General features: G+C 43.1%; 1 protein-coding gene across 1 annotated transcript; it reads right to left on the reverse strand.

Annotated features, from left to right (window-relative positions):
• Positions 1-464: 464 nt before the first annotated feature.
• Positions 465-6,288, reverse strand: POLE4 (DNA polymerase epsilon 4, accessory subunit). The gene is made up of 4 exons (XM_072635249.1): positions 5,999-6,288; positions 2,968-3,052; positions 2,230-2,271; positions 465-807 (listed from the first exon to the last, which is right to left on the reverse strand). Exons 1-4 carry the CDS (start codon positions 6,239-6,241, stop codon positions 794-796), a joined length of 384 nt encoding a protein of 127 aa, XP_072491350.1. The 5' UTR covers positions 6,242-6,288; the 3' UTR covers positions 465-793.
• Positions 6,289-13,602: the final 7,314 nt, after the last annotated feature.

The following is a 13,602-nucleotide window of genomic DNA, read 5'->3' on the forward strand; positions in this document are numbered from 1 at the left end:
AATGCTGGGGTCCCAGAGTCTCCTATCTATTTCTCACACAGAACAACTTAAATTGTTGTTATATCATGGCAATTATATACTTAAAGGATTTGGGGTACCTTTGACTCTTGCGCTGGCACCCGACAAATTCTGTAGCCAAAAAAGTTCCTTATACAGCAATCACATGCTCTGACAAAAGATACTGTTTACAAAGGCATATTAAAAAAACTACTTCCTTTTCCTGAAATCAGGATTTCAGTCACCACAGTTACATACAACCCTATCTGTACTCACACTGCTACTGCATTCCTAACTCAAGGTATTGAGGAACTAGAACAAGAAAAGATAGAAGGAAAAGGAGAACAGGATCAAATAGTTGGTAGAAAGAGATGGGACAGGGTAATAGGAAAAGGGAAGGGATGAGGCTCTAAGATTATACTTATAAGGAACTTTTGTCAAGGAAAAGGGAAACATTTAAATGCACATTGGTCTAGACATTTTTATTTTGTGCTTCATTTTTCAAAAGGCCTCTCTCTGTAGGGAACAGGTGTGGAATCAACCCCGTCATGGGCAGAAACAGGCAGTGGTGACACTTGCTAAAAAAAAAAATCCAAGAGTGATCATAAACCAGCCCATTCTTGGGCTGACACCCTTTAGGAGATCACTAGGGCAACAAGAAATAGAGGAGCGTGATGGAATAACAGTGTTCCCCTAGACAACAGTCTGTTTAGGACAGCGTTCAGACACAGCTGAAGCAGGTGGAAGAAAGCAGGAATTCAAGAAGAGACTCCAGGATCTGCAGAGCACATGCAGCTCAGTCCAAAGTGCCTGGGAAAATAAAAGGCAAATGAGAATGAGGTATAATGAAGGAAAACGCTTTATTCAAAGCTGTCTACAATGAAGGGAAAGAGAAACTTGTCTTTGCCCTTGGCAATGAGGGAAGAGTCCCAGAAGTACTGGACCATGTCTTATCCATCTTTGTAATCTCACAACACCTAGACCAGCATCTGGGCAGTCAACAAGTGTTTGCTAAATGAATCAGTGGCTGAGAACATGGAGAAATGTTTCTGAAGAGCACACATGCAAACAGTTCCAAAGAAAAGGATGGGCTGCCTTGTAAGCAGGAAGCTCCAGAAGGGACCAGAGGTGGAGAGGAGCCAGGATAAAGCCAGACACCTCCCACCGCACCCAGACCCCATCCCAGATTACTGTGAGAATCAAATGAGACAGAGGAAGAAGGGAGCCAAGAAAAACAAGATGGGCTCATGGATGGGATGGAGTGTTACTGCACCCCGAGGGAGAGAGCATGAAGACTTGATAGGAGATGCTAATAATGACAAAAGTATAAGTAGAGCCAAGAAAATACATACAAACCACCCAAACAGGGAGCTCTACTAAAACCTGTTTAGCAAGGGGTCATCTATTTTTTGCTGTAGGGCCTCCACTGGGATAGAACTGATGACTTCCTGAACCAACCCATTCTACTTTGGTACAAATGGACAAAAAGTTAGGAAGCTGCCCCTAAATATTCTGAGTACAAATATTTAGGGTGGCATGGACCTGGACCTGTGAATTCAGTGATATGGAAAACTCCTGATAAGGAAATTTCCTCTAGCAGAGTAGATCAGCCCCTTCTCTGCAACTGAGTCCCAGAGAAATTCCTGGGGTCCTAAAAAGTTAAATGACTTAGCCAGGGCCACACCACCAGGAGGTTTCAGAGGTATGAGCTGATTGAAGTCAGGTCTCCCTAACACCAGGGCAGGCTACTATCCATTCACTATACCCTGCTGCCTCTCAGAGGAAGGTGGACAACATGATTAAAGGCATAGGCAAATAGATAAGATTAAGAAATCTGTTTCCAATTAATTGCCTCAAAATAATCATTTTAAATGCCATTTAAATTCCTTGAAAGGGAAAAAGATGGGCTAATAGACAATGTGTAAACTGCTAAATTAGGAACCATGTTTGCATCAAACATTGGAAATAGGAGAAAGATAACTTAGGACTGATGAGGGGGAATAAACAGGTATTAATTATATTCAGTGGGCTTTAAATCTCCCATCACTCTTCAATTATTAGCATTTGTCATGAAGAAGTTCCAGTTCCCCAAGTAAGGGACCTGACAGTTAAAAGTCTTTCCATAGATAAGAAAAAAGTCTCACTATGACTTTCTACTATGAGGTTCAGAGCTCAAACTATTAATGTAGAATAAAAAGAATAAGAATGTTTACCCACTGACAGAAAACTCACCTTCTAGAAAAGCAAATTCATCCACAGCTTCTATTGCATTATCTATAACATGAGGTGAAAAGGAAAATACAATTGATATAGGCAGACAAAGGGTGCTTTAGCCCCTTGGCAACAGAACCAAAAGAAGTCCAGATATACCCTATTCAGTCCTGGAATAATAATTCTGGGGCATACTGTTGTTCCTCACCATCAGAGATATTAGTGAGTATAAGAAACCCTAGGAAACATTTAGTGAGGTGGGAAAAGAAGGTATCTGTTTACAACACCAGTAGAGTGTCTGAACTCAAACCTGTACCCTCTTTAGTCTGAAAGTTATAAATGGCAAGTTTTGGGGGCGGGGACAGGAAAAAAGCAGCAGATAAAGAGGAACTGGAAAATGGTGTGGACAAAAAAAATGATGAAACATGGTCTCAACAAATTAGGATGTTGTCAGCTTAAAAGGACAGTAAGATTACATACTCCCCAAGTCCAGTCACAAGATTAAAATACAATCAACCATGGTACTGAGGCCAGTCTTATATAAAATTTCAAAGCTGGTGAAATTTTCATTGATACCCCCATACTCCTTACATTTTGCCACCACTCCCCTTTTGCCAAGCACCCTCATTTCCTGGCCCACTTTGCAACCCACCTCCCCACATCCTGAAGCTAACAGACCTTAAAAGTGGGCATTTCAGACATGTGACCCTGTCACCCTCTGGATAGGTAGAATGAAAAACAAACACAATGAGACTTTACCCAGGTCTTTCCTCTGGAGAGTTTTCCTTTTCCCTTGTTGGGCAGAGAAGTAGGCATCTCTTGCAATTGTCTCCACAAACAGTTCCTGTGGCAAAAGTAAAGATCATATAACTGAGGCCCAGCATGAAGTAGGAGAACTCTGCTTCTTGCTGACAAGTGAAAGCAGGCAGAAGGTCAGAAGGTGAGAGAGAAGAAGAGGGAGGTGGTCAGTTTTAAGACATCAATACAACCTTATTCAACACTCCTTCCCTGTTCTTACTGACTCCTTATCTAATTCCCCATAGTCACTGTTCTAAACTTCTCCTCTCTCCTCAAGCCCCCAATCATACACATAACCTCAGCATTTACAACAGGTAACAGCTTTCTACTTTACTGAGAAGATTAAGGCTATCAAATGGGTTGTTGTCCAATTGTTTCAGTCATGTCTGACTCTTCGTGACCCCATTTGGGGTTTTCTTGGCAAAGATACTGGACTGGTTTGCCATTTCCTTCCCCAGCTCATTTTACAGATGAGGAAACTAAGGCAAACAGGGTGTGGCGACTTGTCCAGGGTCACATAGCTAGTAAGTGTCTGAGGCCAGATTTGAATTCACAAAGATGAGTCTTCCTGACTTCAGTCCCATCACTCCATCCGTTGTGCGACCTAGGTGCCCTATGACATTGGAGTGCCTTTAAATTCCCTCTATTACTCCTCAAAGCTTCTGAGCATCAGCACCCATTCTATCTTCCTCCCCTTCATTTTCAAAGGAAGATATATTTATTTTTTTACTAAGGCTAGTCTTCTAGCCAGTGGACTTGATCCCATAACCTCCTGCCTCTAGGACCTTATTCTCGAAATCATTCCTTCTCTCTCATGGATTTTCAATATCTCCCTTTCCACACATACTCCCCAATCCTAGAAAGCTTTCCCTTGACCCTTCTATCCCATCTAGCTACTGCATTATCTTTTCATCCCTTCAAAGTCAGACTTGATCCTCCTGCAATCTGGCTTCCAACCACAGTATTCTATTAAAACTGCTCTCTCAAAGGCCATCAATGTCCTTGACCTCTCTGAAGGATACAGCACTGATTGACACCTTTCCTATATAAATCCCTTTTCCTCTTCCTTTAGTTTCAGAAACACCACTGTCCTGGTTTTCCTACTTCTCTAGCCACTCTTTTGTCTCCTTCCTGGCTCCTCAATCTCTTCTCAGCTCTTTGAGGTATGGAAAGGGAGAGAGGAGGGTGCCTGATGAGGTTTTGCGCTTAGCCTTCATCTTGATATGCTTTCTCTTTTGGCAATCTCATTTACTCCTATAGAATTTCAGAGATTAGGTAAGTCACAACTTTTGAATGCCAGAAGTAACATACTTGAAGAGTACTAATTGTAGAAAAGTTGCTGATAGAGTAAATATCCTCAGCAGAAGTTCCCTATATGAATGAAATCAGAAATGCCAAAAAAAACTTTTTTAAGAGAGTGGTGGTAAAGGGCGAGAAACAAGGAACTATTCTTGGCCCTAGAGATACCGACTTAAGAAAATTAACAGTCCCTTCCTTTAAGGAGCTTATAACTTACCAGAGACTATAGCATGAATACTACTAAGTATATAAAGTAAATACAGAGTAAGATATCCCCACAAGTACTCATCCAGTCTCTCTGGGAGAGCTCCCAAGGGGCAGAGCCTAATACTTCTTGAAGTAGTCCATTCCACTTTGCACAGCTCTAAAACTGGTAAGTTATTCGTCACCTCAAGTCTAAATTTGCATCGTTGAAATTTCTACCTTTTGCTCCTAGTTTAGATCCCTGGGGCCAAAGAGAACCCCTGATCCCTCTTCCATGTGACAGTCATTCAAATACTTTATGATAATTATCACATCTCCCACATGTACACCTTCTCTTCTCTAGACTAAACCTCTCCAATTCCTTCAAATAATTTTCACTGGACATTAACTTGAAACCACTCAGCATCCAAGGTGTCCTCCTTTGGATTCTCTAATTTGTCATTGTCCTTCCTTAAAAAGTGGCACCTAAAACAACTTATTTTGGAGAAGGAAATGGCAAACCACTCCAGTATCTCTGCCAAGAAAACCTTAAATGGGGTCACAGAGTCAGACACAACTGAAAATGACCGAGAAACAGAATTTAGCAGTATAGCTATCATAGAAAAATCCCAAATTGATCATCTCTACCCTTCATTTCTCTCCCAGCCTCTGGTGTCTACAAATAAGATCTTTTTCAGATCTAAAACCTGTAAATTGCCCAAGGGACATCTGCCCCTGAGTGTCCCGACAGCTGCTCAAAAGCAACATGCACAAAACTGGAATGACATCTTAACTCTAAAATCTGCTCCTCCTTCCAATTTCACTGTTCCTATCAAAACCTTGGTGTTATCCATCTTTAATTCTTCCCTGTCCCTCACCTTCCGCATCCAATCAGCTACCAAGTCCTGTGCACTTAATCTTACACAGCCCCCGTTACCACCACCCTAGATTGTTACTCTAGGTCTTTCCCCTTAAGCTCTCCTCCTTCACACTGCCATCAGATTCATCTCCCTTATCATGGAACACAGACCACAGTCAGGGAATTAGAAGTCACTGAGAGTGGATAGGGGAGGAACTGGTCCTGGAGTCAGAGAACCCAGGTGCAAGTCCCAGCTCTGCTGCTTCCCACCTGCACGATCTGGGGAAAGTCTTTCCACCTCCCTGTGCCTCAGTTTCCTCTCCTGCGAAATGAGAGGATTAGAGCAGATGGCTCCTGAGGTCTTCTCCAGCTCTAGAAGTGCAGGAGCCCTCCTCATTTTACAGATGAGGAAACTGAGGCTCAAAGAAATCTAAGTGATTTACCCAGGATGGCACGGCTAAAAAGCGTCTGATGTGATTTTTAGACCCAGGTTTTCCTAAAAGGTTTTGCACCAAGTTTGTCCATGGATCTCCCCGACGCAGCTGGTTAGGCCCCGCCCCCAGCTCCACCCACTTCCACTAAGTCCCTCCCAGCCCCGCCCCTAGCTCGCCAGGCCCCACCCCCAGCTCGCCAGGTCCCGCCCGCGCGCACCGCGGCGCGAGCCAGGATGAAGATGGCTTCCTGGCCCGCGAGTGTCACGTCTGGGTCCGCCTTCACCAGCGCCTTCACCCGCGCCAGGGGCAACCGCGACAAGCGGGGTGCGGCCGACACCGCCGGGGCCTGCGGAGGAGGGGCCGCCGCCGGCGCTGCCTCTCCACTGGGGCCCTCCTCCGCCACTGGCGCAGCCGTCGGGCCGATCGACCCCGCCGCCGTGGCCGCCGCCGCCGCCGCCATCCCGAGCCCCTGTGCGTGCCGCGTGCGCGTTCCTCTAGCCGGGGCGCGAGCGCGCGGGCGCCTGTCCTTTTCCCGCCCTGGATCCCCTCTGGCCCCGCCCCTTCTTGCCGCGTGTCAGCTCCAGCCCAGCCCCTACCACCTCCAGGGGAGCGGCTGGGCTGCATTACCGTATTTACTGGTGGCAGTGGCCGAATCCTCCTCCAGTCGCTTTTTCTGTCTTATCGTCCTGGCCCACCTTGAGGATCAGCCCACCGCAGGACGCCTGGGTTTCTCAACCATTTACGAAAATTCAGCCGTCTGCGCTAAATGCTGAGTTTAGATCCCAGGCTGAAACCTGAAAGGGTCCACTTCCTTGTTTATTCATTCATTAAACCCCAGTTGGCACAGGGGGAAACTGAGGCCCGGACTAGGGGAAATGATGTTCAAGGTCACATAGCAAGTCAGCGTCGGGGGAAAGATTTAGAGCAAGGCCCTTTCCACCGCACCGAATTGCCCGACAAAACAACGCCCTTGCCCTCCTGGAGCTCACGGCTCTGGTAGAGGGTCGAGAAATAAAAGTCAATTGTTTTTAACTGTACGTAAGGGCATGGGATAGGTTCTAAACAAAGTGCTGTGTGAGATGCCAGCGCCAGGTCGGTGGGGAGGGTCGGAAGGTTCAGGGAAGACTTGCTGTATGGTCTGGCCTTAAAGGAACTAAAGTAAGGATACATTGTTTCCAGGCTCGGTGAAACTTTCCACAAGTGCCCAGCTCAGGTTCTCCACCCTACGGAGTGACTGTGTGTCAATCCAAACCCTCTGAGCTTCTGCCCAGTGCGGAGGTCTGCATGGAGAGAAAACCATGTGGCCATCAGGAAGCCCATGAGACAGGTTCTACACAACACCTGGAAATCTTTCAACCAGCCCAAAGAAATTAAGCGCCAATGGAGCCCCTTGGGTGCTGAGCAAACAGAGAAAGTGGTGACCCTGCAGGAAATGAATTTTGAGGAATGTCTTCTTTCATCTCTTAGACCTTCCCACTGTTACAAATTTCCTTTCCTGTTTCTATCTCCCGCTGATGGGCTGCTTGGGTGCTTGTGCTTGGACCCCAATTCCAAGATCACATTTCTCCCTAGCTTCAAAACGTTATCCCTCACGGTTTTCTCTCCAACCCAAGGACACTATGCCTAGCAAGAACTCATGAGTGGGTCGCAGTAAGACGAACTATTTCCCCCCACAATTACTCATGAGTGGACTCCAGTAAAACAATCTTTCCCCATCACAAGAACAAGTTGACCTCTGAAGAAATTCTCTTGTAAAAACAGGACTATCTTGTAATCACAGAATTATCATGTATCAATCCCAAAGTTATTATATTCAATCCACAGGTCAAACTACACACATCAATTCTCAAAGCTATCTTACTAGAGAGTAACAGACCAAAAATACATTCCTGAGAAACCCCTTCCCCTGGTTTCCAGTAGTGGATGACCACAGTTATAAGTTGTAAATTGGCCTATGATAAAGGTTGTAAATTATCACCTAATTAGCATATCTGCCAGATAATCCACTACTTTTCCTATGTAAACTTTAGCATCATTCATGCTAAATTGCAAGTTTCTTAGGGAATACAGGTTCCCTAAAGGACTCTGCCCAAAGCATTACAATAAACCTTTGTCACCTTGACTTAAAGAATGCTTGAGTCCAAGAATTCATTACAGACAACCCTTTCCTGCACTTCAGTCCTTAGGGGGGAGGGGGTGGTCCCTAAACCTCTTAAACCTGCCGCCACCTTCTTTTGTTCTTTTCATTGTCCTTTAATTTAGCATGGTTTAGGGGTGCAAGCACTAGATATAAAGTCAGAGGACCTGGATTCAATTTCTGGCTCTACTGTTTGCTGTCTTTGTGACCTCAGAAAAGTCTCTGGGTCTTAGTTTCCCCTCTGGATAGAACTGCTTTGTAGGCACAAGAATTCTCAGGATATACAACACCTGAGGGTTTACCTCTATTAACATCAACAGGAAATCATACCTTCACAAAACTTATGTGAAAACTAGGTTTATTACAAGAAGAATGAACATGCATATGAAAATCAAAGCAAGAGCAAACAATTCGCAGTCCTTACAAAAGTTTTCATTTTGATAATATAAGGCCAAAGGGAGGAGGTGATACCAGGAAGGGGAGTGACATGGAGAGGGCCATGACATCAGGAAGGTGAACTTAGCCGTATTGTAAAAATGTAAGAAGTTCTGTGATGATATGCTTTATGAGTATTGAGGAAATAATGTTACTGTCTCAAAATTTTCATTAACATCTTCCATATTTTTTTGATCTGTTGCATATTTATAAGGTCAGCCACAAACTAGAGGTATTTTTTTCAGTGCAGGCTTCTTTATTGCAATAAATGACTTTTTTTCTTTTAAATTTCTTTGCTGTACTGAAAACAAAGAGGTCAAGGCCGTTAGAACACCCAGCCCTTAAAGGCTATAGTCTCATAGCATCAAGCCTCAGATGGTCCCCGGCACTTCCCAGATCCGTTTTTCACATAGCCCAGGGATCAGGATATTCAAGTAAGTAAATGACCCATAGGGAATTATTATTTAACTCATCTTCAATCAGTAGAGTTCAATCAGTAAAGCAGATATCCAAGGCATAGATTTAGAGCTGGGGGGGACCGTAGAGTCAATAGTCCATAAACATTTTTGTTGTTCAGTAGTTTCCAACTCTTGCAACCCCTTGGACACCAGACCCTTCTGTCCTCCGCTGTCTCTTGAAGTGTGTCCAAGTTTGTATTCATTGCTTCAGTGACATTATCTATCTCATCCTCTGCCCTCCCCTTTTCTTTTTGTCTTCAATCTTTCCCAATATCAGAGTCTTTTTCCATGAGTCCCATTGTCTCATCATGTGGCCAAAATATTTCAGTTTCAGTGTTTGACCTTCCAATGAATAACCTTTAAATGTTGATTGATTTGATCTCTTTGCTGTTGCAGGGACTCTCAAAAGTCTTCTCCAGCACCATGATTGGAAAACATCAATTCTGCGGAGCTCAGCTTTCCTTATAGTCCAGCTCTCACAGCTATATGTTACTACTGGAAATATCATGGCTTTGACTAATAGGCCTCTGTCAACAAGGTGATGTCTCTGCTTTTTAGTATACTGTCCAGATTTTCCATAGCTTTCCTTTCAAGGAGCAAGCATGTTTTAATTCCATTGTTGCAGTCACTGATTGCAATGATTTTTGAGCCCAAGAATATAAAATCTGACACTGATTCCATTTCTTCTCCCTCTATTTGCCAGAAACTGATGGGACCAGTTGCCAAGATCTTAGGGATTTGGGGTGTTGTGTGTGTGTGTGTGTGTGTGTGTGTGTGTGTGTGTGTGTGTGTGTTAAACTTTAAGCCAGCTTTTACACTCTCCTCTTTCACTCTTATCAAGAGGTATCTTAATTCATCTTCACTTTCTGCTATTAGGCTGGTATAATCTGAATATCTGAGATTGTTGCTATTTCTCCTGGCAACCTTAATACTGGTTTTTGATTCATACAGCCTAATATTTCACTTGACATATTCTGCATATAAGTTAAATAAATAAAGTGACAATATAAATCCTTGTCAAACTCCTTTTCTAATCTTAAAACCAACCAGTTGTTCCATGTTCAGTTCTACCTTGCTTCTTGGCCCACATATAGGTTCCTCAGGAGATAAGTAAGATGATCTGGTTCTTACATCTCTTTGAGGACTTCCCACATTTTGTTGTGATCCACACAAAGGCTTTAGTGTAATCAATGAAGCAGAAGATATTTTTCTGGAAATCCCTTACTTTCTCCATAATCCAGTGAATGCTGCAATTGATCTCTAATTCCTTTGCTTCTTTGAAAACCAGCCCGCTCTTGCCCAGTATCGTATTGGATACTTTCTGACCTAAGAGGCCAGATGTCATCTCTTTTATCTTAGTACTGTCCATGGGGTTTTCTTGGCAAAGATCCTGGAGTGGTTGACCATTCCCTTCTCCAGTGCATTGCCTGATGTCAGAACTTTCTACTATGACCTATCTGTCTTGGGTAACCCTGCATGGCATAGTACATACTTTCAGTGAGCTATGCAAACTACTCCCCAGGGGGAAAATAAACGTTAATAAGTGGTTAAACACTGGTGATACAGATAAGAGAAAGAAAAACAATCCTTGTCCTCAAGAAGCTTATATTCTAATTAGGGAAGAAAATGGCAACAAATAACTGAAGGGAGACGTTTGTGGGGAGGGGGGTTATAATGATCTTGGAGTCCAAACCAAGCAGAGCAATTGATAAGAAATAAAATTAGCTGGAAGATTTTGAACCCTCCTAAAGAGAAGTTTGTTGTTGAATCATGTTCAACTTTTTATGACCCTATTTGGGGGTTTTCTTGGCAAAGACACTAGATTGGTTTGCCATGTCCTTCTCCAACTCATTTGACAGATGAGGAAACTGAGGCAAACAGGGTTAAATGACCTGCCCAAGGTCAGATACATGTCTAAGGGCAGGCTTGAACTCAGAAAGATAAATCTTCCAGACTCTAGGCCCTGCACTCTAGCCATTGTACCACCTAGTTGGGAAAGCAATGTTTGAGGAGTTTATTCCTCTATCCTCAGCCCTTCAATCAGAGGGGCTGCACCTATATAAAGTAAATTTTAAAATATATACAGTGTAAGGGATAAAGATCTGTGAATTCGTTGGTCTAGTGAACTGCCAGATGGGAAAGCTCCTTGTACCATCGTAGGCTGGTACAGATTCTGTAGATTGTAGTCTTAGAATGCTGCCTAAAGCTTCCCAGAAAAAGACTTGGCAACTAATTAGAAATTGAGGGAAAGCGAAGAGTCAAGGATGACCTGGAAATCACAAATCTGAATGACCAGAAGAATGTTGGAACCCTCAACAGAAATAAGGAAGTCAGAAAGAGGAATGGATTTGGAGGGAGCAATAATGAATTCTATTTCAGACACGAGAAAGATGGCAAACTAAAAGAAAAAAAGTTGGAAATCTAAAAAGAAAATAGATTGTATGCAAAAATGACGAAACAGGAAACCAGTTGCTATAGAATATAAACAGACAACATTCAAAAGATCTTTAAGAGTCTAGGAAATAGAATGTGTTCTGTACAATGTATTAAAGGTAAGAAAGTTTGGGGATAGGAAAAAAGTGTGTAAAGAAGAGGAGACAGTAACCTACCTGGTCTCTGAATGTAGTATGTTAAAAAAGACTTGGAACCCCCAAGATTGTGTGAAGGAAACAGTGAGCAGGCTATGACTACAAAAAAAGTGCTCATAGGAGATTTTTTGAAAGGAAAGGAAAAATAAGAACAAAGCTCGTGGTCTTGGGTATATGTCTTTTCCAGAAAGGCAGAAATACTGAAGCAGGTAAGGGTATAAGTGACCATACAGAGAACTAGAGAAAATGATTAAACACTAAGGAAAAGGGAGAAATTTGAAAACAAGTTTATTTTGATTATAAGAAATGTAATTGGAGTGCCAGACATCAGCGCAGCAGTCCTTGAAATCTTCAGCCTGAAGACGGACTTCGGTGGGTCACTACTTGAACTTCCAGGAACTGGGATGGCAGAGTGATCAGTAAGTGCTCTCTCCTCCCCCCTGATGACCCTGAGGGAACCATAAAATTCTTCCCCAGATTAATCCTGGATCAGCGGGAACAGCAGAAGGGGGCAGGTGGTCTCATAACACCAGAGGCTGGAAAAGTGGCAAAGGGGGATTCTTCCTACTGTGGTGGAGGCGATCTGGAGGGACAGACGACCCAGGGCAGAGAAAATTCGTACTGAGACCCAGGCAAGCCTCAGAGCCGGGAGACGAGCCCCAGGAGGGGCGGGAACACGCGTTAGCTTCTAGGCGTGCCCCAGCCCTCCAGGGGAAAAGGGAAGACAATAGGGAAGCTGGGATTACCATCCCCTGACCTTGCCTTTGCCTCAAGTCAGCTGAGGAGATAGCCTGAGACCAGACCACACCTCCCACACACCTAACAAGCTAACCCCAGGGTTGATCGGGGAAACAAAAAACAAAAGCCTGCTTTTAGCCTAGACACACATCAGCTCAACTTAAAGATCTGTACCTTCTGACTGAAAGAACCAAAAGTTACAACACTCAGCCAACATCATGAATCGGAAAAAGCAGACGAAAAGTGAAAAAACCATAGAATCTTTCTATGGGGATAAGGACCAAAACACAAACACCAAAGAGGTTAGAGCTGAGACTGTACTTCCATCTGAAACCTCAGATGGGACTATGAATTTCTTGCAAGCACAACTAGATTACCTGGATCGTCTGAAGAAGGATATAAAAGAAAAACTGGCCAATGATTTTAAAACTATAAAAAAAGAATTCACTGATGAGAACATCACCCTGAAAAAGAAAATTGAAGAAATGGAAAAGGAAGTTCAAAAATTAACTGGAGAGAATAATTCCCTAAAAGGAAGAGCTAATCAAATGGAAAAGGAAACCCAAAACCTAATTGGGAAAATTGATCAGATGGAAAAGGAAACCCAAAACCTAACTGGGAAAATTGGTCGAATGGAAAAAGAAGTACAAAAATTAAATGGAGAAAATAGCTCCTTAAAGGGAAAAATTGGTCAGATGGAAAAGGAGATGGAAAAGCTAACTGAAGAAAACACTACGATGAAGATTAGAATTGGGCAAGTAGAAACTAATGACTCAATGAGGCAACAAGAATCAGTCAAACAAAATCTAAAGAATGAAAAGATAGAAGAAAATGTAAAATATTTAATTGGAAAAACAACTGACCTGGAAAACAGATCCAGGAGAGAAAATCTAAGAATTATTGGCCTGCCAGAAACCCATGATGAAGAAAAGAGTCTGGGCAATATCTTCCAGGAAATCATCAAGGAAAACTGTCCAGAAGTACTAGACTCAGAGGGCAAAATAGTCATCGAAAGAATCCACCGTTCCCCTCCCGAAAGGGATCCAAAACTCAAAACCCCAAGAAATATAGTTGCCAAATTCCAGAGCTATCAAGTGAAGGAGAAAATACTACAAGCAGCCAGAAAGAAACAATTCAAATATCAAGGACACACAGTCAGGATCACACAGGACCTTGCAGCTTCTACATTAAAAGATCGAAAGAATTGGAACCCAATATTCCGTAAGGCAAAGGAGTTGGGACTTCAACCAAGGATCAACTACCCAGCAAAGTTCAGCATAACATTTCAGGCAAGGAGAAAGTCATTCAACGAAATAAGGGATTTCCAGAGCTTCCTGACCAAAACACCAGAACTCAATAGACAATTTGATCTTCAAATGCAGGTCTCCAGAGAATCATAAAAAGGTAAACAGAGGGGAAAAAACAAAAACAAAAACTTGCTACTCAATTAGGGCAAACTGTTTAC

The sequence above is a fragment of the Notamacropus eugenii genome, chromosome 1 (genome assembly GCF_028372415.1).
Source record: "Notamacropus eugenii isolate mMacEug1 chromosome 1, mMacEug1.pri_v2, whole genome shotgun sequence".
NCBI lineage: Eukaryota > Metazoa > Chordata > Mammalia > Diprotodontia > Macropodidae > Notamacropus > Notamacropus eugenii.